Source organism: Pecten maximus, chromosome 18 (assembly GCF_902652985.1).
Source record: "Pecten maximus chromosome 18, xPecMax1.1, whole genome shotgun sequence".
Taxonomy (NCBI): Eukaryota; Metazoa; Mollusca; class Bivalvia; order Pectinida; family Pectinidae; genus Pecten; species Pecten maximus.
The window spans coordinates 22,123,832-22,148,229 of record NC_047032.1 but is presented as its reverse complement, the minus strand read 5'-3'; the positions used below and the strand labels follow the sequence as shown (position 1 = coordinate 22,148,229).

Genomic DNA, 24,398 nt, shown 5'->3' with positions numbered 1-24,398 from the left:
TTATTTAGATAGGGAGGGCAGAGCCATGTTTGTGGATTTTAAATATATGGACTGTGAATACAGAATTATTAATGTGTACGCCCCCAACATTGATGAAGAACGTAAATTATTTTTTGATGATATAGTTCGTCATTTTTCGTGTAGAAGACCGGTTATTTTTGCAGGTGATTTTAACTGTATAGAGAACAATTACATTGATAAGATCGGTGGTAATCCTAAGCGTGGTCTCACTGGTAGTTTGTTTTTAAAAAAACTTATGTCATGATTTCAAGTTGTTTGAAACTTTTCGTTCGCTATTCCCCAATGTCGTTTCTACGACTTGGCATGGTAATGGTGTTTCATGTAGATTAGATCGTTTTTATATTTCGTCTCTTTTAAAAGAATATTTAGTAGATTGCAGGATTTATCCGTCTGGTGGTTCCGATCATGATTTTGTGTTTCTCAAAATTAAATTATTTTCTGAGGCTAAGTTTGGGCCTTTTTATTGGAAACTTAATAATAGTATTTTGACCGATAGAGCCTTCCAGATAGCTTTTAAAACGTTTTGGCTCGATTTAGTTAAAGATAAGCCTGTTTCTTTGGAAGATTGGGACGATTGTAAGGCTATAATTAAATATTTTATTGTCGAATATTGTAAACGTAAGACTAAGGTCAAGCGTTCTGTTGTTAAAGCTTTACAGGAGAAATACAATAAGTTGTATTGTTTAGAAAAGCAGTCCCCTGGTGAGTTTATTGACCAGGTTCAGTCTATTAAGAGACAGTTACGTGATTTTCACTCAGAGAGTTTTAAAGGGTCTATGATTAGATCCAGAGCCAATTTTTTGGATTTTTCTGAAAAACCTTCAAGGTATTTCCTTAAAATGGAAAGTGATAGAGGTAAGAAGAAATTCATAGAGAAAATTGACTTACCTGATACTTCTTCTTCTGTTTCTAATTCTAGTGATATTTTGACTGCTTTTCGGGATTTTTATGTGAAACTTTTTACTGAGGAAGCTATCAATTTTAAATTGGCCGATTCCTTTTGTGAAAATCTTCCAAGACTTAACGCACTTGATATGTCAATGTGTGAGGGTCCTATAGAAAAACAGGAAATTCTCGTTGCGTTAAGACACATGAGAAACAATAAGTCCCCTGGTAGTGATGGTTTAACTAAAGAATTTTATCTTACGTTTTTTGATTTGTTAGGTGATCAGCTCGTACTGTTATATAATGCCGTTTTTCAGAGGGGTGAGCTGTGTGACACCCAAAAATTATCTTATATCTCTCTATTGTGTAAAGACCCAAATAACTCTTGTAATATGAAAAACTGGAGGCCTATTTCCCTTCTTAACATAGACTATAAAATTTTATCTAAGGTGATTACTAATAGATTAGGTAAAGTAATTGATAAACTTGTTGGCACAGACCAGACATGTGCGATAAGAGAGCGATCTATTTTTGAAAATTGTCATTTACTCCGTAACATTGTTGACTATGTTGATCAAAAAGACTTAAAATGTGCATTTATATCTCTAGACCAAGAGAAAGCGTTTGATAGAGTGAATTACGATTTTTTATTTAAGGTACTTACCGCTTTCAACTTTGGACCCGATTTTATCAGGTGGGTCAGTGTTTTATACAAAAATGTCCATTCGTCCGTCATTGTTAATGGGTTTATTTCTGACCCCTTCCCCATCACTCGTGGTGTAAGACAAGGCTGTAGCTTATCTCCCCTTTTATACGTTTTGGTATTGGAACCCTTTGCAAAAAAGGTCCGTGACGATCCTGAAATAATTGGTGTAAAGTTACCGGGTTCCTCTCAGTCGGCCAAAATTTCCCTTTATGCTGATGATAGTACTGGTATATGCTGCACAGTCTCGTCTATTTCAAAATTGTTTTCATGGTGTGATTTGTATGGCAGAGCGTCAGGGGCTAAATTAAATAAGCAGAAAAGTAAGGGAATTTGGCTTGGGAAATGGAAATCACGTTCAGATCATCCTTTTGGCATTAGTTGGGTGGAAAAACATAAAATTTGTGGGGTTCTAGTTGGAAATAACGTCACCCCTGACGACATTTGGCAGCCAGTTTTTAAAAAATTATCAAGGACCTTAGATTTATGGAAACTTTGGAATTTATCATTTACACAAAAATCTATTGTTATAAAGGTCCTTGCTTGCAGCAAAATATGGTATATCGGTACTGTTGTCATAATGCCAAGGCATTATTTAGAACTCTTTCAGAGAATTTTGTTTAGATTTTTATGGAATTCTAAGTCGGAGCCACTTGCGCGCTCCGTAGCCTATGCTTCTCCTACTAGTGGTGGACTTGCTATAGTTAATATAAAAGTTAAACTTCAAGCTATTTACTTGAAACATTTGCAGAATTTCATTTTTAAAGATACACAGGCCAAATGGAGGTATTTTACCATGTACTGGCTTTCATTAGATTTGCGTGAATATTTTTCATCTGTTGACAATAATTCTCCTCATAGCAAGTGGTGTCCTACGTTTTATACTCGTATTTATATAATTTTTAAGAAATATATCAAGGATTTTCCAAAGTCCAACATTAAATCAGTGACAACCAAGGAGTTGTATGGTACGTTATTATCTGGTGTCATCACCACACCACGAATTGTCAGGATTTTTCCTACTATAGATTTTGCTCCTGTTTTTCTCAATATTTCCAATAAGTTTTTAGATACCCGCTCTCGGGATGTAGTGTTTAAAATCGTACATGAAATTCTACCTGTAAATTTCAGAATGTATAGGTTTGGTATTGAGTCGTCTAAGTATTGTACATTTTGTAGTGGTTTTGAAACAATTTCACATTTGTTTTTTGAGTGTCCTTTTATTCAGCCTTTAGTTTCTTTAGTAAATTCATGGATTCACCAGATCTCAGAGAACAAAATTCCCACTGATTCGGCACTTTGGCGTTTTCACTCCCCAGTCAGTCTCACTCTAAAAGTAAAGACTCTTGTTTTATTTCTAGTGGCAGAATCCTTATCTTCTATTTGGAATATCCGTTGCGTTAAAAAATACGACAGAAAGTCTCCCACTTCTAATTCTCTTGTCTGCCACTTTCTTAGCAGTATAATTCTCCGTATCAGGTCCGATTTCGCTCGCTTCCCTATAAACATCTTCTCTGAGTACTGGTGTACTACAGATATTTTTTGTGCTGTGCGAGATGATGAATTAATTTTCAATCTTCCCTTGTGATTTTTACTTTTTGTGTATATTAAGTTTTTGTTTATATATGAGTTTTCGTGATTTTGCATTGATCTTTCACAGGACCTAAAATATTTTGATGATTTCTGTCTGTATTATATTAATACAGAGTCATGGATATTCTAGCGTAGATAATTTTGTTTATTCCAGTTGATCTAGGTTTATGTATTGTACATCGTCGTTGTAGGGATAATTGCACCTTACCGGGGTTACCGGTTGTCCATAGTTTACTGACGTCATAGAGGCTTGTCTCGTGACGTTTTTATTTGTAAATCTGTAAATAAAACCATTTTATCAAAAAAAAAAAAAAAAAAAAAAGGTGCCCCCAGGTCGAGGCCTAACCATTGCACTCCGGTCGGGCTGAACCCTGCGATAATCCCAAATGCGGATTACTCGGGTACGCTATTTTTTAGTGTGGGGGTCTGCGTTCGCGCTAACCCCTGTTCATAAAGTAACAAGAGAACAACAATGCCCACGTATATAGCGACATTCAACGCTACATTTACACTTAATCAACATGCTTTATGGTATTGGTTTCCTAAGAAAATGATAAACCAGCAACACAAAGAATGCTACAGAGTACCAAACACAGTATAATTCAACACGTTCAAGCTTTATAATTTCCAAACGAATGGCAATCGTAATTTCATAATGCATTCACATTATGTATGATCTCTTAACATCACCGAAAACTATTTTAATAGTGGTAGCATTTGCTCCGGGTATCATGCAAAATATATTCTTCACATGTCACACAAGGTAGCACACTACAGTAGGACAGCCTGGCCATGGGCGATTTTTTTTGTTAAGCAAATAACTCCTGTATTATGATATGCATAAAAATGAAAAAATAAATGTACACTATAATTGGTATATTCAGTATGAAGTAGTACATACATGCTTCACATTTGTTAAAACAAAATTTAATGAATTGGTTCCCGATTTTAAATTTCAGGATTTTCCGAAAGCGCGTTTACAGAGGAAATTTAGTTTTGCCTACAGCGAAAATGGAAGTCCACAGTCAAGGTAAGATAGCAGGAAAACTTAACTTACAACAAATGTCAAAACAAGATTAATTCTGTCTCCGAGATAGAGATATTTAATTTCAAATAGGTTTCGGAACAAAAAATTGTGTCATTTTGGGATCAAATATCATATTTTGCAATTCTTGAACAATTTTTAAGCTGTTACCATGATATTCACAGCTCTAAAAATCACAGAAAAAAATAATTTACTTATCCTTCAGAGCTGTATTAAAATTGCAAATACTGTAAAGATTACAAATATATATGCTTTATTAGAGGTAATATGTAAGGTTAACTGGCAATGTTCACATATCTAAAACATGTGCAATATTTTTCAGAATTGGGCATTCTTACTGTACACTGCTACCACAATCAAAATTGTCTCTGAAAGGTGTTTTAGACGACTCAATCTGAGGCAGACGAAAGCGTCAACGAATCTTCGTATTTCTCTGTGACTGGACAGCGCTTACATGCAATCAAACTTTCCATACACAACATTATGTATTTCAGTTTCTGTCTACGGGAAATTTTGCGCTGTCAGGCGAGAAATTGCCGGCCCTATTTGAGCTAGGTTTACAACAGTATTGCTGCATGAACATTCTACTGTACCTCTTTTATTGAAACCAGGCTTTCAAAGAATTTACATGTCGTACTATTGATCGAGTTCTACGTATTCAAAGTATTTCAATATGTTCCATTCCCGTTGTCCCTTGAACATCACTGACATTAAAACTAAAGTTATTGAATTGAAAATGTATCAATTTTCATTTTGGTATACACCATTCGAGAACTGACATTCCATTCACGAACATTAAATCCTGGAGCAAAACATGCGATTCATATCCGTTGAATTGTCTCCCCTGCACACTCGAATACCGTGCTTTAAGGGGGAAAAGGAAAGAATTTCAATGATCATTAGGTACTCATCAAAATTTCCATACACAACATTATGTATTTCAGCCGTCTACAGGAAATTTTGCGCTATCCGGCGTGAAATTGCAGGCCCTTTATGGGCTAGGTTTACAGCAGTATTGCTGCATGAAAATCATACTGTACCTCTTTTATTGGAACCCGCCTTTAGTATATCAGATGATATATGTGGCAATGCTAGCATACTTACCTGGTACATGGGCTACCGTGATCAGGAACGGCGGTGCCCCCAGGTCGAGGCCTAACCATTGCACTCCGGTCGGGCTGAACCCTGCGATAATCCCAAATGCGGATTACTCGGGTACGCTATTTTTTAGTGTGGGGGTCTGCGTTCGCGCTAACCCCTGTTCATAAAGTAACAAGAGAACAACAATGCCCACGTATATAGCGACATTCAACGCTACATTTACACTTAATCAACATGCTTTATGGTATTGGTTTCCAAAGAAAATGATAAACCAGCAACACAAAGAATGCTACAGAGTACCAAACACAGTATAATTCAACACGTTCAAGCTTTATAATTTCCAAACGAATGGCAATCGTAATTTCATAATGCATTCACATTATGTATGATCTCTTAACATCACCGAAAACTATTTTAATAGTGGTAGCATTTGCTCCGGGTATCATGCAAAATATATTCTTCACATGTCACACAAGGTAGCACACTACAGTAGGACAGCCTGGCCATGGGCGATTTTTTTTGTTAAGCAAATAACTCCTGTATTATGATATGCATAAAAATGAAAAAATAAATGTACACTATAATTGGTATATTCAGTATGAAGTAGTACATACATGCTTCACATTTGTTAAAACAAAATTTAATGAATTGGTTCCCGATTTTAAATTTCAGGATTTTCCGAAAGCGCGTTTACAGAGGAAATTTAGTTTTGCCTACAGCGAAAATGGAAGTCCACAGTCAAGGTAAGATAGCAGGAAAACTTAACTTACAACAAATGTCAAAACAAGATTAATTCTGTCTCCGAGATAGAGATATTTAATTTCAAATAGGTTTCGGAACAAAAAATTGTGTCATTTTGGGGATCAAATATCATATTTTGCAATTCTTGAACAATTTTTAAGCTGTTACCATGATATTCACAGCTCTAAAAATCACAGAAAAAAATAAATTTACTTATCCTTCAGAGCTGTATTAAAATTGCAAATACTGTAAAGATTACAAATATATATGCTTTATTAGAGGTAATATGTAAGGTTAACTGGCAATGTTCACATATCTAAAACATGTGCAATATTTTTCAGAATTGGGCATTCTTACTGTACACTGCTACCACAATCAAAATTGTCTCTGAAAGGTGTTTTAGACGACTCAATCTGAGGCAGACGAAAGCGTCAACGAATCTTCGTATTTCTCTGTGACTGGACAGCGCTTACATGCAATCAAACTTTCCATACACAACATTATGTATTTCAGTTTCTGTCTACGGGAAATTTTGCGCTGTCAGGCGAGAAATTGCCGGCCCTATTTGAGCTAGGTTTACAACAGTATTGCTGCATGAACATTCTACTGTACCTCTTTTATTGAAACCAGGCTTTCAAAGAATTTACATGTCGTACTATTGATCGAGTTCTACGTATTCAAAGTATTTCAATATGTTCCATTCCCGTTGTCCCTTGAACATCACTGACATTAAAACTAAAGTTATTGAATTGAAAATGTATCAATTTTCATTTTGGTGTACACCATTCGAGAACTGACATTCCATTCACGAACATTAAATCCTGGAGCAAAACATGCGATTCATATCCGTTGAATTGTCTCCCCTGCACACTCGAATACCGTGCTTTAAGGGGGAAAAGGAAAGAATTTCAATGATCATTAGGTACTCATCAAAATTTCCATACACAACATTATGTATTTCAGCCGTCTACAGGAAATTTTGCGCTATCCGGCGTGAAATTGCAGGCCCTTTATGGGCTAGGTTTACAGCAGTATTGCTGCATGAAAATCATACTGTACCTCTTTTATTGGAACCCGCCTTTAGTATATCAGATGATATATGTGGCAATGCTAGCATACTTACCTGGTACATGGGCTACCGTGATCAGGAACGGCGGTGCCCCCAGGTCGAGGCCTAACCATTGCACTCCGGTCGGGCTGAACCCTGCGATAATCCCAAATGCGGATTACTCGGGTACGCTATTTTTTAGTGTGGGGGTCTGCGTTCGCGCTAACCCCTGTTCATAAAGTAACAAGAGAACAACAATGCCCACGTATATAGCGACATTCAACGCTACATTTACACTTAATCAACATGCTTTATGGTATTGGTTTCCTAAGAAAATGATAAACCAGCAACACAAAGAATGCTACAGAGTACCAAACACAGTATAATTCAACACGTTCAAGCTTTATAATTTCCAAACGAATGGCAATCGTAATTTCATAATGCATTCACATTATGTATGATCTCTTAACATCACCGAAAACTATTTTAATAGTGGTAGCATTTGCTCCGGGTATCATGCAAAATATATTCTTCACATGTCACACAAGGTAGCACACTACAGTAGGACAGCCTGGCCATGGGCGATTTTTTTTGTTAAGCAAATAACTCCTGTATTATGATATGCATAAAAATGAAAAAATAAATGTACACTATAATTGGTATATTCAGTATGAAGTAGTACATACATGCTTCACATTTGTTAAATCAAAATTTAATGAATTGGTTCCCGATTTTAAATTTCAGGATTTTCCGAAAGCGCGTTTACAGAGGAAATTTAGTTTTGCCTACAGCGAAAATGGAAGTCCACAGTAAAGGTAAGATAGCAGGAAAACTTAACTTACAACAAATGTCAAAACAAGATTAATTCTGTCTCCGAGATAGAGATATTTAATTTCAAATAGGTTTCGGAACAAAAAATTGTGTCATTTTGGGGTCAAATATCATATTTTGCAATTCTTGAACAATTTTTAAGCTGTTACCATGATATTCACAGTTCTAAAAATCACAGAAAAAAATAAATTTACTTATCCTTCAGAGCTGTATTAAAATTGCAAATACTGTAAAGATTACAAATATATATGCTTTATTAGAGGTAATATGTAAGGTTAACTGGCAATGTTCACATATCTAAAACATGTGCAATATTTTTCAGAATTGGGCATTCTTACTGTACACTGCTACCACAATCAAAATTGTCTCTGAAAGGTGTTTTAGACGACTCAATCTGAGGCAGACGAAAGTGTCAACGAATCTTCGTATTTCAGCTGTGACTGGACAGCGCTTACATGCAATCAAACTTTCCATACACAACATTATGTATTTCAGTTTCTGTCTACGGGAAATTTTGCGCTGTCAGGCGAGAAATTGCCGGCCCTATTTGAGCTAGGTTTACAACAGTATTGCTGCATGAACATTCTACTGTACCTCTTTTATTGAAACCAGGCTTTCAAAGAATTTACATGTCGTACTATTGATCGAGTTCTACGTATTCAAAGTATTTCAATATGTTCCATTCCCGTTGTCCCTTGAACATCACTGACATTAAAACTAAAGTTATTGAATTGAAAATGTATCAATTTTCATTTTGGTATACACCATTCGAGAACTGACATTCCATTCACGAACATTAAATCCTGGAGCAAAACATGCGATTCATATCCGTTGAATTGTCTCCCCTGCACACTCGAATACCGTGCTTTAAGGGGGAAAAGGAAAGAATTTCAATGATCATTAGGTACTCATCAAAATTTCCATACACAACATTATGTATTTCAGCCGTCTACAGGAAATTTTGCGCTATCCGGCGTGAAATTGCAGGCCCTTTATGGGCTAGGTTTACAGCAGTATTGCTGCATGAAAATCATACTGTACCTCTTTTATTGGAACCCGCCTTTAGTATATCAGATGATATATGTGGCAATGCTAGCATACTTACCTGGTACAGGGGCTACCGTGATCAGGAACGGCGGTGCCCCCAGGTCGAGGCCTAACCATTGCACTCCGGTCGGGCTGAACCCTGCGATAATCCCAAATGCGGATTACTCGGGTACGCTATTTTTTAGTGTGGGGGTCTGCGTTCGCGCTAACCCCTGTTCATAAAGTAACAAGAGAACAACAATGCCCACGTATATAGCGACATTCAACGCTACATTTACACTTAATCAACATGCTTTATGGTATTGGTTTCCTAAGAAAATGATAAACCAGCAACCCAAAGAATGCTACAGAGTACCAAACACAGTATAATTCAACACGTTCAAGCTTTATAATTTCCAAACGAATGGCAATCGTAATTTCATAATGCATTCACATTATGTATGATCTCTTAACATCACCGAAAACTATTTTAATAGTGGTAGCATTTGCTCCGGGTATCATGCAAAATATATTCTTCACATGTCACACAAGGTAGCACACTACAGTAGGACAGCCTGGCCATGGGCGATTTTTTTTGTTAAGCAAATAACTCCTGTATTATGATATGCATAAAAATGAAAAAATAAATGTACACTATAATTGGTATATTCAGTATGAAGTAGTACATACATGCTTCACATTTGTTAAAACAAAATTTAATGAATTGGTTCCCGATTTTAAATTTCAGGATTTTCCGAAAGCGCGTTTACAGAGGAAATTTAGTTTTGCCTACAGCGAAAATGGAAGTCCACAGTAAAGGTAAGATAGCAGGAAAACTTAACTTACAACAAATGTCAAAACAAGATTAATTCTGTCTCCGAGATAGAGATATTTAATTTCAAATAGGTTTCGGAACAAAAAATTGTGTCATTTTGGGGTCAAATATCATATTTTGCAATTCTTGAACAATTTTTAAGCTGTTACCATGATATTCACAGCTCTAAAAATCACAGAAAAAAATAAATTTACTTATCCTTCAGAGCTGTATTAAAATTGCAAATACTGTAAAGATTACAAATATATATGCTTTATTAGAGGTAATATGTAAGGTTAACTGGCAATGTTCACATATCTAAAACATGTGCAATATTTTTCAGAATTGGGCATTCTTACTGTACACTGCTACCACAATCAAAATTGTCTCTGAAAGGTGTTTTAGACGACTCAATCTGAGGCAGACGAAAGCGTCAACGAATCTTCGTATTTCTCTGTGACTGGACAGCGCTTACATGCAATCAAACTTTCCATACACAACATTATGTATTTCAGTTTCTGTCTACGGGAAATTTTGCGCTGTCAGGCGAGAAATTGCCGGCCCTATTTGAGCTAGGTTTACAACAGTATTGCTGCATGAACATTCTACTGTACCTCTTTTATTGAAACCAGGCTTTCAAAGAATTTACATGTCGTACTATTGATCGAGTTCTACGTATTCAATGTATTTCAATATGTTCCATTCCCGTTGTCCCTTGAACATCACTGACATTAAAACTAAAGTTATTGAATTGAAAATGTATCAATTTTCATTTTGGTATACACCATTCGAGAACTGACATTCCATTCACTGAACATTAAATCCTGGAGCAAAACATGCGATTCATATCCGTTGAATTGTCTCCCCTGCACACTCGAAGTACCGTAGCTTTTAAGGGGGAAAAGGAAAGAATTTCAATGATCATTAGGTACTCATCAAAACTTCCATACACAACATTATGTATTTCAGCCGTCTACAGGAAATTTTGCGCTATCCGGCGTGAAATTGCAGGCCCTTTATGGGCTAGGTTTACAGCAGTATTGCTGCATGAAAATCATACTGTACCTGTTTTATTGGAACCCGCCTTTAGTATATCAGATGATATATGTGGCAATGCTAGCATACTTACCTGGTACAGGGGCTACCGTGATCAGGAACGGCGGTGCCCCCAGGTCGAGGCCTAACCATTGCACTCCGGTCGGGCTGAACCCTGCGATAATCCCAAATGCGGATTACTCGGGTACGCTATTTTTTAGTGTGGGGGTCTGCGTTCGCGCTAACCCCTGTTCATAAAGTAACAAGAGAACAACAATGCCCACGTATATAGCGACATTCAACGCTACATTTACACTTAATCAACATGCTTTATGGTATTGGTTTCCTAAGAAAATGATAAACCAGCAACACAAAGAATGCTACAGAGTACCAAACACAGTATAATTCAACACGTTCAAGCTTTATAATTTCCAAACGAATGGCAATCGTAATTTCATAATGCATTCACATTATGTATGATCTCTTAACATCACCGAAAACTATTTTAATAGTGGTAGCATTTGCTCCGGGTATCATGCAAAATATATTCTTCACATGTCACACAAGGTAGCACACTACAGTAGGACAGCCTGGCCATGGGCGATTTTTTTTGTTAAGCAAATAACTCCTGTATTATGATATGCATAAAAATGAAAAAATAAATGTACACTATAATTGGTATATTCAGTATGAAGTAGTACATACATGCTTCACATTTGTTAAAACAAAATTTAATGAATTGGTTCCCGATTTTAAATTTCAGGATTTTCCGAAAGCGCGTTTACAGAGGAAATTTAGTTTTGCCTACAGCGAAAATGGAAGTCCACAGTCAAGGTAAGATAGCAGGAAAACTTAACTTACAACAAATGTCAAAACAAGATTAATTCTGTCTCCGAGATAGAGATATTTAATTTCAAATAGGTTTCGGAACAAAAAATTGTGTCATTTTGGGGTCAAATATCATATTTTGCAATTCTTGAACAATTTTTAAGCTGTTACCATGATATTCACAGTTCTAAAAATCACAGAAAAAAATAAATTTACTTATCCTTCAGAGCTGTATTAAAATTGCAAATACTGTAAAGATTACAAATATATATGCTTTATTAGAGGTAATATGTAAGGTTAACTGGCAATGTTCACATATCTAAAACATGTGCAATATTTTTCAGAATTGGGCATTCTTACTGTACACTGCTACCACAATCAAAATTGTCTCTGAAAGGTGTTTTAGACGACTCAATCTGAGGCAGACGAAAGCGTCAACGAATCTTCGTATTTCTCTGTGACTGGACAGCGCTTACATGCAATCAAACTTTCCATACACAACATTATGTATTTCAGTTTCTGTCTACGGGAAATTTTGCGCTGTCAGGCGAGAAATTGCCGGCCCTATTTGAGCTAGGTTTACAACAGTATTGCTGCATGAACATTCTACTGTACCTCTTTTATTGAAACCAGGCTTTCAAAGAATTTACATGTCGTACTATTGATCGAGTTCTACGTATTCAAAGTATTTCAATATGTTCCATTCCCGTTGTCCCTTGAACATCACTGACATTAAAACTAAAGTTATTGAATTGAAAATGTATCAATTTTCATTTTGGTATACACCATTCGACAACTGACATTCCATTCACGAACATTAAATCCTGGAGCAAAACATGCGATTCATATCCGTTGAATTGTCTCCCCTGCACACTCGAATACCGTGCTTTAAGGGGGAAAAGGAAAGAATTTCAATGATCATTAGGTACTCATCAAAACTTCCATACACAACATTATGTATTTCAGCCGTCTACAGGAAATTTTGCGCTATCCGGCGTGAAATTGCAGGCCCTTTATGGGCTAGGTTTACAGCAGTATTGCTGCATGAAAATCATACTGTACCTCTTTTATTGAAACTAGGCTTTCAAAGAATTTACATGTCGTACTATTGATCGAGTTCTACGTATTCAAAGTATTTCAATATGTTCCATTCCCGTTGTCCCTTGAACATCACTGACATTAAAACTAAAGTTATTGAATTGAAAATGTATCAATTTTCATTTTGGTATACACCATTCGAGAACTGACATTCCATTCATGAACATTAAATCCTGGAGCAAAACATGCGATTCATATCCGTTGAATTGTCTCCCCTGCACACTCGAATACCGTGCTTTAAGGGGGAAAAGGAAAGAATTTCAATGATCATTAGGTACTCATCAAAATTTCCATACACAACATTATGTATTTCAGCCGTCTACAGGAAATTGTGCGCTATCCGGCGTGAAATTGCAGGCCCTTTATGGGCTAGGTTTACAGCAGTATTGCTGCATGAAAATCATACTGTACCTGTTTTATTGGAACCCGCCTTTAGTATATCAGATGATATATGTGGCAATGCTAGCATACTTACCTGGTACAGGGGCTACCGTGATCAGGAACGGCGGTGCCCCCAGGTCGAGGCCTAACCATTGCACTCCGGTCGGGCTGAACCCTGCGATAATCCCAAATGCGGATTACTCGGGTACGCTATTTTTTAGTGTGGGGGTCTGCGTTCGCGCTAACCCCTGTTCATAAAGTAACAAGAGAACAACAATGCCCACGTATATAGCGACATTCAACGCTACATTTACACTTAATCAACATGCTTTATGGTATTGGTTTCCTAAGAAAATGATAAACCAGCATCACAAAGAATGCTACAGAGTACCAAACACAGTATAATTCAACACGTTCAAGCTTTATAATTTCCAAACGAATGGCAATCGTAATTTCATAATGCATTCACATTATGTATGATCTCTTAACATCACCGAAAACTATTTTAATAGTGGTAGCATTTGCTCCGGGTATCATGCAAAATATATTCTTCACATGTCACACAAGGTAGCACACTACAGTAGGACAGCCTGGCCATGGGCGATTTTTTTTTGTTAAGCAAATAACTCGTGTATTATGATATGCATAAAAATGAAAAAATAAATGTACACTATAATTGGTATATTCAGTATGAAGTAGTACATACATGCTTCACATTTGTTAAAACAAAATTTAATGAATTGGTTCCCGATTTTAAATTTCAGGATTTTCCGAAAGCGCGTTTACAGAGGAAATTTAGTTTTGCCTACAGCGAAAATGGAAGTCCACAGTAAAGGTAAGATAGCAGGAAAACTTAACTTACAACAAATGTCAAAACAAGATTAATTCTGTCTCCGAGATAGAGATATTTAATTTCAAATAGGTTTCGGAACAAAAAAATTGTGTCATTTTGGGGTCAAATATCATATTTTGCAATTCTTGAACAATTTTTAAGCTGTTACCATGATATTCACAGCTCTAAAAATCACAGAAAAAAATAAATTTACTTATCCTTCAGAGCTGTATTAAAATTGCAAATACTGTAAAGATTACAAATATATATGCTTTATTAGAGGTAATATGTAAGGTTAACTGGCAATGTTCACATATCTAAAACATGTGCAATATTTTTCAGAATTGGGCATTCTTACTGTACACTGCTACCACAATCAAAATTGTCTCTGAAAGGTGTTTTAGACGACTCAATCTGAGGCAGACGAAAGCCGTCAACGAATCTTCGTATTTCTCTGTGACTGGACAGCGCCTTACATGCAATCAAACTTTCCATACACAACATTATGTATTTCAGTTTCTGTCTACGGGAAATTTTGCGCTGTCAGGCGAGAAATTGCCGGCCCTATTTGAGCTAGGTTTACAACAGTATTGCTGCATTAACATTCTACTGTACCTCTTTTATTGAAACCAGGCTTTCAAAGAATTTACATGTCGTACTATTGATCGAGTTCTACGTATTCAAAGTATTTCAATATGTTCGATTCCCTGTTGTCCCTTGAACATCACTGACATTAAAACTAAAGTTATTGAATTGAAAATGTATCAATTTTCATTTTGGTATACACCATTCGAGAACTGACATTCCATTCACGAACATTAAATCCTGGAGCAAAACATGCGATTCATATCCGTTGAATTGTCTCCCCTGCACACTCGAATACCGTGCTTTAAGGGGGAAAAGGAAAGAATTTCAATGATCATTAGGTACTCATCAAAATTTCCATACACAACATTATGTATTTCAGCCGTCTACAGGAAATTTTGCGCTATCCGGCGTGAAATTGCAGGCCCTTTATGGGCTAGGTTTACAGCAGTATTGCTGCATGAAAATCATACTGTACCTGTTTTATTGGAACCCGCCTTTAGTATATCAGATGATATATGTGGCAATGCTAGCATACTTACCTGGTACAGGGGCTACCGTGATCAGGAACGGCGGTGCCCCCAGGTCGAGGCCTAACCATTGCACTCCGGTCGGGCTGAACCCTGCGATAATCCCAAATGCGGATTACTCGGGTACGCTATTTTTTAGTGTGGGGGTCTGCGTTCGCGCTAACCCCTGTTCATAAAGTAACAAGAGAACAACAATGCCCACGAGCAACACAAAGAATGCTACAGAGTACCAAACACAGTATAATTCAACACGTTCAAGCTTTATAATTTCCAAACGAATGGCAATCGTAATTTCATAATGCATTCACATTATGTATGATCTCTTAACATCACCGAAAACTATTTTAATAGTGGTAGCATTTGCTCCGGGTATCATGCAAAATATATTCTTCACATGTCACACAAGGTAGCACACTACAGTAGGACAGCCTGGCCATGGGCGATTTTTTTTGTTAAGCAAATAACTCCTGTATTATGATATGCATAAAAATGAAAAAATAAATGTACACTATAATTGGTATATTCAGTATGAAGTAGTACATACATGCTTCACATTTGTTAAAACAAAATTTAATGAATTGGTACCCGATTTTAAATTTCAGGATTTTCCGAAAGCGCGTTTACAGAGGAAATTTAGTTTTGCCTACAGCGAAAATGGAAGTCCACAGTAAAGGTAAGATAGCAGGAAAACTTAACTTACAACAAATGTCAAAACAACATTAATTCTGTCTCCGAGATAGAGATATTTAATTTCAAATAGGTTTCGGAACAAAAAATTGTGTCATTTTGGGGTCAAATATCATATTTTGCAATTCTTGAACAATTTTTAAGCTATTACCATGATATTCACAGCTCTAAAAATCACAGAAAAAAAATAAATTTACTTATCCTTCAGAGCTGTATTAAAATTGCAAATACTGTAAAGATTACAAATATATATGCTTTATTAGAGGTAATATGTAAGGTTAACTGGCAATGTTCACATATCTAAAACATGTGCAATATTTTTCAGAATTGGGCATTCTTACTGTACACTGCTACCACAATCAAAATTGTCTCTGAAAGGTGTTTTAGACGACTCAATCTGAGGCAGACGAAAGCGTCAACGAATCTTCGTATTTCTCTGTGACTGGACAGCGCTTACATGCAATCAAACTTTCCATACACAACATTATGTATTTCAGTTTCTGTCTACGGGAAATTTTGCGCTGTCAGGCGAGACATTGCCGGCCCTATTTGAGCTAGGTTTACAACAGTATTGCTGCATGAACATTCTACTGTACCTGTTTTATTGAAACTAGGCTTTCAAAGAATTTACATGTCGTACTATTGATCGAGTTCTACGTATTCAAAGTATTTCAATATGTTCCATTCCCGTTGTCCCTTGAACATCACTGACATTAAAACTAAAGTTATTGAATTGAAAATGTATCAATTTTCATTTTGGTATTCACCATTCGAGAACTGACATTCCATTCATGAACATTAAATCCTGGAGCAAAACATGCGATTCATATCCGTTGAATTGTCTCCCCTGCACACTCGAATACCGTGCTTTAAGGGGGAAAAGGAAAGAATTTCAATGATCATTAGGTACTCATCAAAATTTCCATACACAACATTATGTATTTCAGCCGTCTACAGGAAATTGTGCGCTATCCGGCGTGAAATTGCAGGCCCTTTATGGGCTAGGTTTACAGCAGTATTGCTGCATGAAAATCATACTGTACCTCTTTTATTGAAACCAGGCTTTCAAAGAATTTACATGTCGTACTATTGATCGAGTTCTACGTATTCAAAGTATTTCAATATGTTCCATTCCCGTTGTCCCTTGATCATCACTGACATTAAAACTAAAGTTATTGAATTGAAAATGTATCAATTTTCATTTTGGTATACACCATTCGAGAACTGACATTCCATTCATGAACATTAAATCCTGGAGCAAAACATGCGATTCATATCCGTTGAATTGTCTCCCCTGCACACTCGAATACCGTGCTTTAAGGGGGAAAAGGAAAGAATTTCAATGATCATTAGGTACTCATCAAAATTTCCATACACAACATTATGTATTTCAGCCGTCTACAGGAAATTTTGCGCTATCCGGCGTGAAATTGCAGGCCCTTTATGGGCTAGGTTTACAGCAGTATTGCTGCATGAAAATCATACTGTACCTCTTTTATTGGAACCCGCCTTTAGTATATCAGATGATATATGTGGCAATGCTAGCATACTTACCTGGTACAGGGGCTACCGTGATCAGGAACGTATCCATGATGGTTGAGCGCCATGTTGACCTTGAAACTTTAAGAAGATCCGTTCGTTTGCACGTCTCTGGTCCTAGACGGAACTCTGTGACCCGTTTTGAAGTGTTGAAGGCGTTACTTGACATTGGAGTTCCGGGAACGGACATATTATCGGTTTTTCGCTGTGAGGCCCCGAACACATGGTTCTCAACGGTAACTGGACAGGACATGGTTGATATTATAGTTTCGAATGGTATGATCCGTAAGGAACAGTTTGCCCTCCATCCAGAGCCGTGTGACCAGCGTCGCCTGACTATCAGGGTTCAGTGGCTGCCTACGTGGATTGACGATAACTGTATTGCGAACTATTTCGAGACCTATGGGAAAGTTATCAACTTTTCCCGGGAGACCAGTGAAGTCGCGGGTGTTACACTGGAGACCGGTACTCGTGAAATTACGCTTTTGATTCGCGAGGGTGATCAGGACGATATTCCTCATAAGGCTAGGATGTTTGGGAAGACAGCCTTGATTATGGTCCCCGGTCGTCCGCCCATCTGTTTGAGGTGTCACCAGGTGGGACATGTGAGATCGCAGTGTCCTGGGAGGCCAGTGCAGGCTGCGTCTTACGCCTCTAAGGTTGCGCAGTCTGGGCCAGCTCCACAGCCATCTTCAGAGAACTCAGTGACCGCGAGCCCCTCGGCCGGAGGGAGCGGTGAGCCCGTGAGCCCCTCACAGGGAGAGAACGGCGAGCCCGTGACCGTGAGCCCCTCGGCCGGAGGGAGCGGTGTGCCTGAGTTAGCTCAGCCCCAGAAACGTCAGGTCGATGATGATGGATTCCAGATAGCGAAAAAGGGAAAGCACCATAGCCACTCCCCTATCGTTATGGAGGATGGGAACTTAGCCCCCGGACAACGTACCCCCGACGACCAAGATGCCAATGAAGAATCGATGGATGAAGACGAGGGTTCAAGGTTGGTCATAGATGAGGGTTCCGGTAATGGTGATTAGTTTTCATTTATTTACCTGGTAACGAACATTTTTTTAAATTATGGACATTGATGGCGGCAATACGATCCCTATTTGACCCGTGCACGTCCCTGGACTTGATTGGTATCTTTTTCACCTGTATGGTGTTCCCAGTTAGTTTTGTGTTTGTTGTGGCAGCGTTTATATCATTTCATTTTGTCGGGCTTGTCAATTGTTGGCCTGCCTTGCATTGTCATCTTTTTCATTGTTGGAATTTTTACCTGTACGATATGATTTCTAGTTATCAACTTTGTGTGTTTTACCTTTGCCATGTCTTGTTAGCTTGTCGTTATTCTTTTAAAACATATAATGGAGTCCTTATAAGTGTTCCTATTTGTGAAGCATTGTCATCTTTAACTATACTTACCTGTAAACATTTGTTGTTTGGTTTCGCACATTTTTATCTCCTAAAAATCATTGTGAAAGACTTGTTTATCCCTATTTGGGTTGCCGTTTTTCTCGTATTGATTGAAATAATATGTAAATATGTTTTTTTAATAAATATCGTTGATTATAAATGTTTAATCAAGCTGACAACGGGTGAATATTTCCTTAGCCAGTGGAATCGGGGCGCGTGTACTGTGAGTTACTCACGTGCACATCTCACCTTACCTGTGTTCCAGCTCAGTGATCATCGGTGTTACCGAGCTCTCCTTACCGGCGGTGTTTATTCTTTCCTTTATATTTGGATTTGCAGACGGATTTTGTACCGCGCCTCATTGTACATACGATTCGTTTTGTTTTATTACGCTGGTCGGTCGGGTATGTCGTTTTATTCTCGACGCGTGGTCGTGCGTGTACTTACCTTACCTGTGTGGGATCATGTGTTGTTGTTTTTTAATGTGTCTTGTATCCAGTTCTATAAAATGAAAACATAGTATAATGATTAATACAACAGACTATATAAATATAATTACATGGAATTGTAACGGGTTTTTATCGAAATCTAAACAGTACGAGCTTAGTGATTTTGTCCATAATCATAATATACATATTGTAATGTTGCAAGAAACTCATGTGTCTAGCTTGAATGTTGCTAAGAGGATAGAAGATTTTTTTAAATGTAAAGCCATTTGGAATTTTGGTGCTTATAACAGTAGAGGAACGGCCGTATTATTTTTTATTGATGTTGATTTACAAAAATTTGATTTGGACAGAGTAGGTAGGGCTATGTTTGTAGATTTTAAATATTTTGATAGTGAGTTTCGAATTATTAATGTTTATGCCCCAAATATTGATGAGGAACGGAGGTTGTTTTTTGATAGCATTATACGTCATTTTTCGTGTAGAAGGTCAATTATTTTTGCCGGAGATTTTAATTGTATCGATAATATTCCCCTTGATAAGATAGGCGGTAACCCTATGCGTGGTGTATCCGGTAACAAATTATTGCGTGATATTTGTCACGATTTTAAACTTTTTGATACTTTCCGTTCACTTTTTCCAGATATAGTTTCTACGTCTTGGCACGGTAATGGGGTGTCATGTAGATTGGATAGATTTTACATTTCTTCAATTTTAAAAGACAATCTCCTGGATAATAAGATTTTTCCCTCTGGTGGTTCTGACCACGATTTTGTTTTCTTAAAAATTAAGTTATTTTCAGAGCCAATATTTGGGCCTTATTACTGGAAATTGAATAATAGTATTTTGAAAGATAGGGCATTTCAGATAGCGTTTAAAGACTTTTGGAACGACTTAGTAAAAGATAATATTGTTTCTTTAGAAGAGTGGGACCATTGTAAATATGTAATTAAATTTTTTATTGTTGGATATTGTAAGCGTAAGGCTAAGGTAAAGCGTTCTGTTTTGAAGTTTTTACAAGATAAATATAATAAATTATGTATTTTAGAGAGGCAGTCGCCCGGAGATTTTATTGATCAGGTTAAGTGTATTAAAAAGCAAATTTTTGATTTTCATTCGGAGAGTTTTAGGGGATCTATGGTAAGGTCTAGGGCAAGTTTTTTAGATTTTTCAGAAAAACCCTCGCGATATTTTTTAAAAATGGAAACTGATAAAGGTAAGAAACGTTTTATTGAGAAGATAGACTTACCTGATACTTCCTCTGTGACAAATTCTAAGGGCATATTAGATGCATTTCGTGATTTTTATTTAAAACTTTTTACAGAGGAAGATATAGATTTAGATCTAGCAGATAGTTTTTGTGAAGGCCTTCCTAAGCTATCACAATTCGATAATTTAATGTGTGAGGGTCCTATAAGGAAGGACGAAATTCTGTTTGCTATTAAGCATATGTCTAATAACAAGTCACCAGGTTGTGATGGTCTTACTAAAGAGTTTTATTTTACATTTTTTAATTTGATTAGTGATCATCTAGTTTCTTTGTACAATTCTATTTTTGAGAAGGGTCAACTCTCTGACTCTCAGAAGTTATCCTATATATCTTTATTGTGTAAGGATAAAAATAATTCATCCAATATGAAAAACTGGCGGCCAATCTCTCTATTGAATGTTGATTATAAAATTTTGTCTAAGGTTATAACTAATAGATTGAGTAAGGTTTTAGACAGGCTGGTCGGTATTGACCAAACTTGTGCTGTTAAAGGAAGGTCTATTTTTGATAACTGTCATTTATTACGTAATGTTGTTTACTATGTTAATCAGAAGGACTTGAAGTGTTCATTTATATCCCTAGACCAAGAGAAAGCGTTTGACAGAGTAAATTATAAGTTCTTATTTAAGGTCCTAAATGCATTTAATTTTGGGCCTGACTTTATCAAATGGGTAAGTATTCTATACAATGAGGTTTTTTCTTCTGTTATTGTTAATGGGTTTATCTCTGATCCTCTTCCCATCACTCGTGGGGTAAGGCAAGGCTGTAGTTTGTCTCCCCTTTTGTACATTTTGGTTTTGGAACCCTTTGCTAAAAAAGTTCGTGATGACCCCGACATTATTGGTATTAAACTTCCGGGTTCCGCTAAGTCAGCAAAAATTTCCCTTTATGCTGACGATAGTACTGGCATTTGCTGCACTGATTTATCTATTCAAAAACTTTTCTTCTGGTGTGATTTTTACGGCAAGGCGTCAGGTGCTAAATTGAATAGGCTCAAATCTAAGGGAATTTGGTTGGGGAAGTGGAAATCTCGTTCTGATCATCCTTTTGGCATAAGCTGGATAGAGAAGCATAAAATTTGTGGGGTTCTAGTCGGTAATAATATTACTCCTGACGATATTTGGCAGCCGGTTTTTAAGAAATTTTCAAGGACCTTAGATTTATGGAAAATGAGGAATTTATCTTTGACACAAAAATCCATTATTATAAAGGTCCTTGCGTGCAGCAAACTATGGTATGTTGGTACTATTGTCACAATGCCTAGGCATTATTTGGCACTTTTTCAGAGAACATTGTTTAGATTTTTGTGGAACTCCAAGATGGAGCCACTTGCGCGCTCCGTAGCCTATGCTGTTCCTACTAGTGGTGGACTCGCTATTGTTAATATTGATGTTAAGCTCAAGTCTATTCGTCTGAAGCATTGTCAGAAATTTGTTTGTGAAAAGTCTGAAGCCAAGTGGAGATATTTTACTATGTATTGGCTTTCCATGAAGTTTCACGAGTTTTACACATTTGACAATAACTTTCCTCATAGTGAGTGTTGTCCTCATTTTTATATATCTATGTATGAAATGTTCAAAAAGTATAAAACGGATTTTCCAGATGACAATTTTGAGTCATCGACGACAAAACAGTTTTATTTACAAATACTATCTGGCGTTGTAAAGGCACCACGTATTCTCAGAGTTTTTCCGTTAGTTGACTTTAAGCCTGTTTTTTTTAATGTTAGTAATCAGTTTTTGGATACCCGTTCTAGGGATGTAGTTTTTAAAATTGTTCATGAAATATTACCTGTTAATTTTCGTATGTATAAGTTTGGTGTTGAAGCGTCTAAAAGTTGTACATTTTGTGATTGTTTTGAGACTATATCACACTTGTTTTATGAATGTCCTTTTATTCAACCATTAGTTTCCTTAGTTAATTCCTGGGTGCACCAAATCTCAGACGGGACGGTCCCTACTGATTTGGAACTTTGGCGATTCCATGCCCCACTCGGTCTCACTCTAAAAGTAAAGTCCCTTTTACTGTATTTAATGGCAGAATCCCTATCATCTATTTGGTTTATCCGTTGTTCCAAGAAATTTGACAAAAAGTCGCCTACTTCTAATTCTCTCGTCTGCCATTTCCTAAACAATATCTGTATGCGTATGCGATCTGATTTCATTCGTTTTCCACAGACCATTTTCTCTGAGTATTGGTGTACTACCAATATTTTCTGCTCCATCCAAGACGATAAACTGGTATCTGATTTATTTCAAATATAACTACATCTGTTATCTATTGCTTTAACAATTACTTTTTGATTCGTATATCATTAATTAACTTGTTAATTGTGCAATGTGTTTTCTGTTTAGCTTGCCATGATGTTGATATTGTTCTAACTTTATGATAACCTGTCTACATAGTTAATTCCAAGAATCCTTGTCCATCCAGGTATTAGGGGTAATTGCACTATACCGGGGCTACCGGTTGTCAAGTGACACAAGGCGTCATGTGGGCATGTCCAATGACGTTTTTACATGTAAATACTGAATAAAATTTTATGAAACTTAAAAAAAGGTGCCCCCAGGTCGAGGCCTAACCATTGCACTCCGGTCGGGCTGAACCCTGCGATAATCCCAAATGCGGATTACTCGGGTACGCTATTTTTTAGTGTGGGGGTCTGCGTTCGCGCTAACCCCTGTTCATAAAGTAACAAGAGAACAACAATGCCCACGTATATAGCGACATTCAACGCTACATTTACACTTAATCAACATGCTTTATGGTATTGGTTTCCTAAGAAAATGATAAACCAGCATCACAAAGAATGCTACAGAGTACCAAACACAGTATAATTCAACACGTTCAAGCTTTATAATTTCCAAACGAATGGCAATCGTAATTTCATAATGCATTCACATTATGTATGATCTCTTAACATCACCGAAAACTATTTTAATAGTGGTAGCATTTGCTCCGGGTATCATGCAAAATATATTCTTCACATGTCACACAAGGTAGCACACTACAGTAGGACAGCCTGGCCATGGGCGATTTTTTTTGTTAAGCAAATAACTCGTGTATTATGATATGCATAAAAATGAAAAAATAAATGTACACTATAATTGGTATATTCAGTATGAAGTAGTACATACATGCTTCACATTTGTTAAAACAAAATTTAATGAATTGGTTCCCGATTTTAAATTTCAGGATTTTCCGAAAGCGCGTTTACAGAGGAAATTTAGTTTTGCCTACAGCGAAAATGGAAGTCCACAGTAAAGGTAAGATAGCAGGAAAACTTAACTTACAACAAATGTCAAAACAAGATTAATTCTGTCTCCGAGATAGAGATATTTAATTTCAAATAGGTTTCGGAACAAAAAAATGTGTCATTTTGGGGTCAAATATCATATTTTGCAATTCTTGAACAATTTTTAAGCTATTACCATGATATTCACAGCTCTAAAAATCACAGAAAAAAATAAATTTACTTATCCTTCAGAGCTGTATTAAAATTGCAAATACTGTAAAGATTACAAATATATATGCTTTATTAGAGGTAATATGTAAGGTTAACTGGCAATGTTCACATATCTAAAACATGTGCAATATTTTTCAGAATTGGGCATTCTTACTGTACACTGCTACCACAATCAAAATTGTCTCTGAAAGGTGTTTTAGACGACTCAATCTGAGGCAGACGAAAGCCTCAACGAATCTTCGTATTTCTCTGTGACTGGACAGCGCCTTACATGCAATCAAACTTTCCATACACAACATTATGTATTTCAGTTTCTGTCTACGGGAAATTTTGCGCTGTCAGGCGAGAAATTGCCGGCCCTATTTGAGCTAGGTTTACAACAGTATTGCTGCATGAACATTCTACTGTACCTCTTTTATTGAAACCAGGCTTTCAAAGAATTTACATGTCGTACTATTGATCGAGTTCTACGTATTCAATGTATTT

The 24,398-nt window shown here is 36.7% G+C and overlaps 1 protein-coding gene, 3 long non-coding RNA genes, 6 other non-coding genes and 2 pseudogenes across 10 annotated transcripts; all 12 read left to right on the top strand.

Annotated features, from left to right (window-relative positions):
- The first annotated feature begins 3,514 nt into the window (after window positions 1–3,514).
- On the top strand, window positions 3,515–3,649 carry LOC117317191 (annotated as a pseudogene).
- Window positions 3,650–4,040: 391 nt separating this feature from the next.
- LOC117317115 lies at window positions 4,041–4,984 on the top strand. The gene is made up of 2 exons (XR_004530099.1): window positions 4,041–4,232; window positions 4,570–4,984. It is a non-coding gene; the product is annotated as an uncharacterized LOC117317115 (long non-coding RNA).
- A 359-nt stretch (window positions 4,985–5,343) lies between these two features.
- Window positions 5,344–5,508, top strand: LOC117317186. The gene has a single exon (XR_004530139.1). It is a non-coding gene; the product is annotated as a U1 spliceosomal RNA (small nuclear RNA).
- Window positions 5,509–5,899: 391 nt separating this feature from the next.
- On the top strand, window positions 5,900–6,845 carry LOC117317114. Its single transcript, XR_004530098.1, has 2 exons — window positions 5,900–6,091; window positions 6,431–6,845. It is a non-coding gene; the product is annotated as an uncharacterized LOC117317114 (long non-coding RNA).
- Window positions 6,846–7,204: 359 nt separating this feature from the next.
- On the top strand, window positions 7,205–7,369 carry LOC117317185. The gene has a single exon (XR_004530138.1). It is a non-coding gene; the product is annotated as a U1 spliceosomal RNA (small nuclear RNA).
- A 1,696-nt stretch (window positions 7,370–9,065) lies between these two features.
- On the top strand, window positions 9,066–9,230 carry LOC117317176. The gene has a single exon (XR_004530130.1). It is a non-coding gene; the product is annotated as a U1 spliceosomal RNA (small nuclear RNA).
- A 1,699-nt stretch (window positions 9,231–10,929) lies between these two features.
- Window positions 10,930–11,094, top strand: LOC117317175. Its single transcript, XR_004530129.1, has one exon. It is a non-coding gene; the product is annotated as a U1 spliceosomal RNA (small nuclear RNA).
- A 391-nt stretch (window positions 11,095–11,485) lies between these two features.
- On the top strand, window positions 11,486–12,430 carry LOC117316874. Its single transcript, XR_004530023.1, has 2 exons — window positions 11,486–11,677; window positions 12,016–12,430. It is a non-coding gene; the product is annotated as an uncharacterized LOC117316874 (long non-coding RNA).
- An 806-nt stretch (window positions 12,431–13,236) lies between these two features.
- On the top strand, window positions 13,237–13,401 carry LOC117317174. The gene has a single exon (XR_004530128.1). It is a non-coding gene; the product is annotated as a U1 spliceosomal RNA (small nuclear RNA).
- A 1,700-nt stretch (window positions 13,402–15,101) lies between these two features.
- On the top strand, window positions 15,102–15,266 carry LOC117317173. Its single transcript, XR_004530127.1, has one exon. It is a non-coding gene; the product is annotated as a U1 spliceosomal RNA (small nuclear RNA).
- A 1,707-nt stretch (window positions 15,267–16,973) lies between these two features.
- LOC117316873 lies at window positions 16,974–24,384 on the top strand. The gene is made up of 3 exons (XM_033871660.1): window positions 16,974–18,317; window positions 23,642–23,712; window positions 24,051–24,384. The coding sequence occupies exons 1-3, from the start codon at window positions 17,257–17,259 to the stop codon at window positions 24,098–24,100; spliced, it is 1,182 nt and encodes a 393-aa protein (XP_033727551.1). The 5' UTR covers window positions 16,974–17,256; the 3' UTR covers window positions 24,101–24,384.
- LOC117317197 lies at window positions 22,992–23,129 on the top strand (annotated as a pseudogene).
- Window positions 24,385–24,398: the final 14 nt, after the last annotated feature.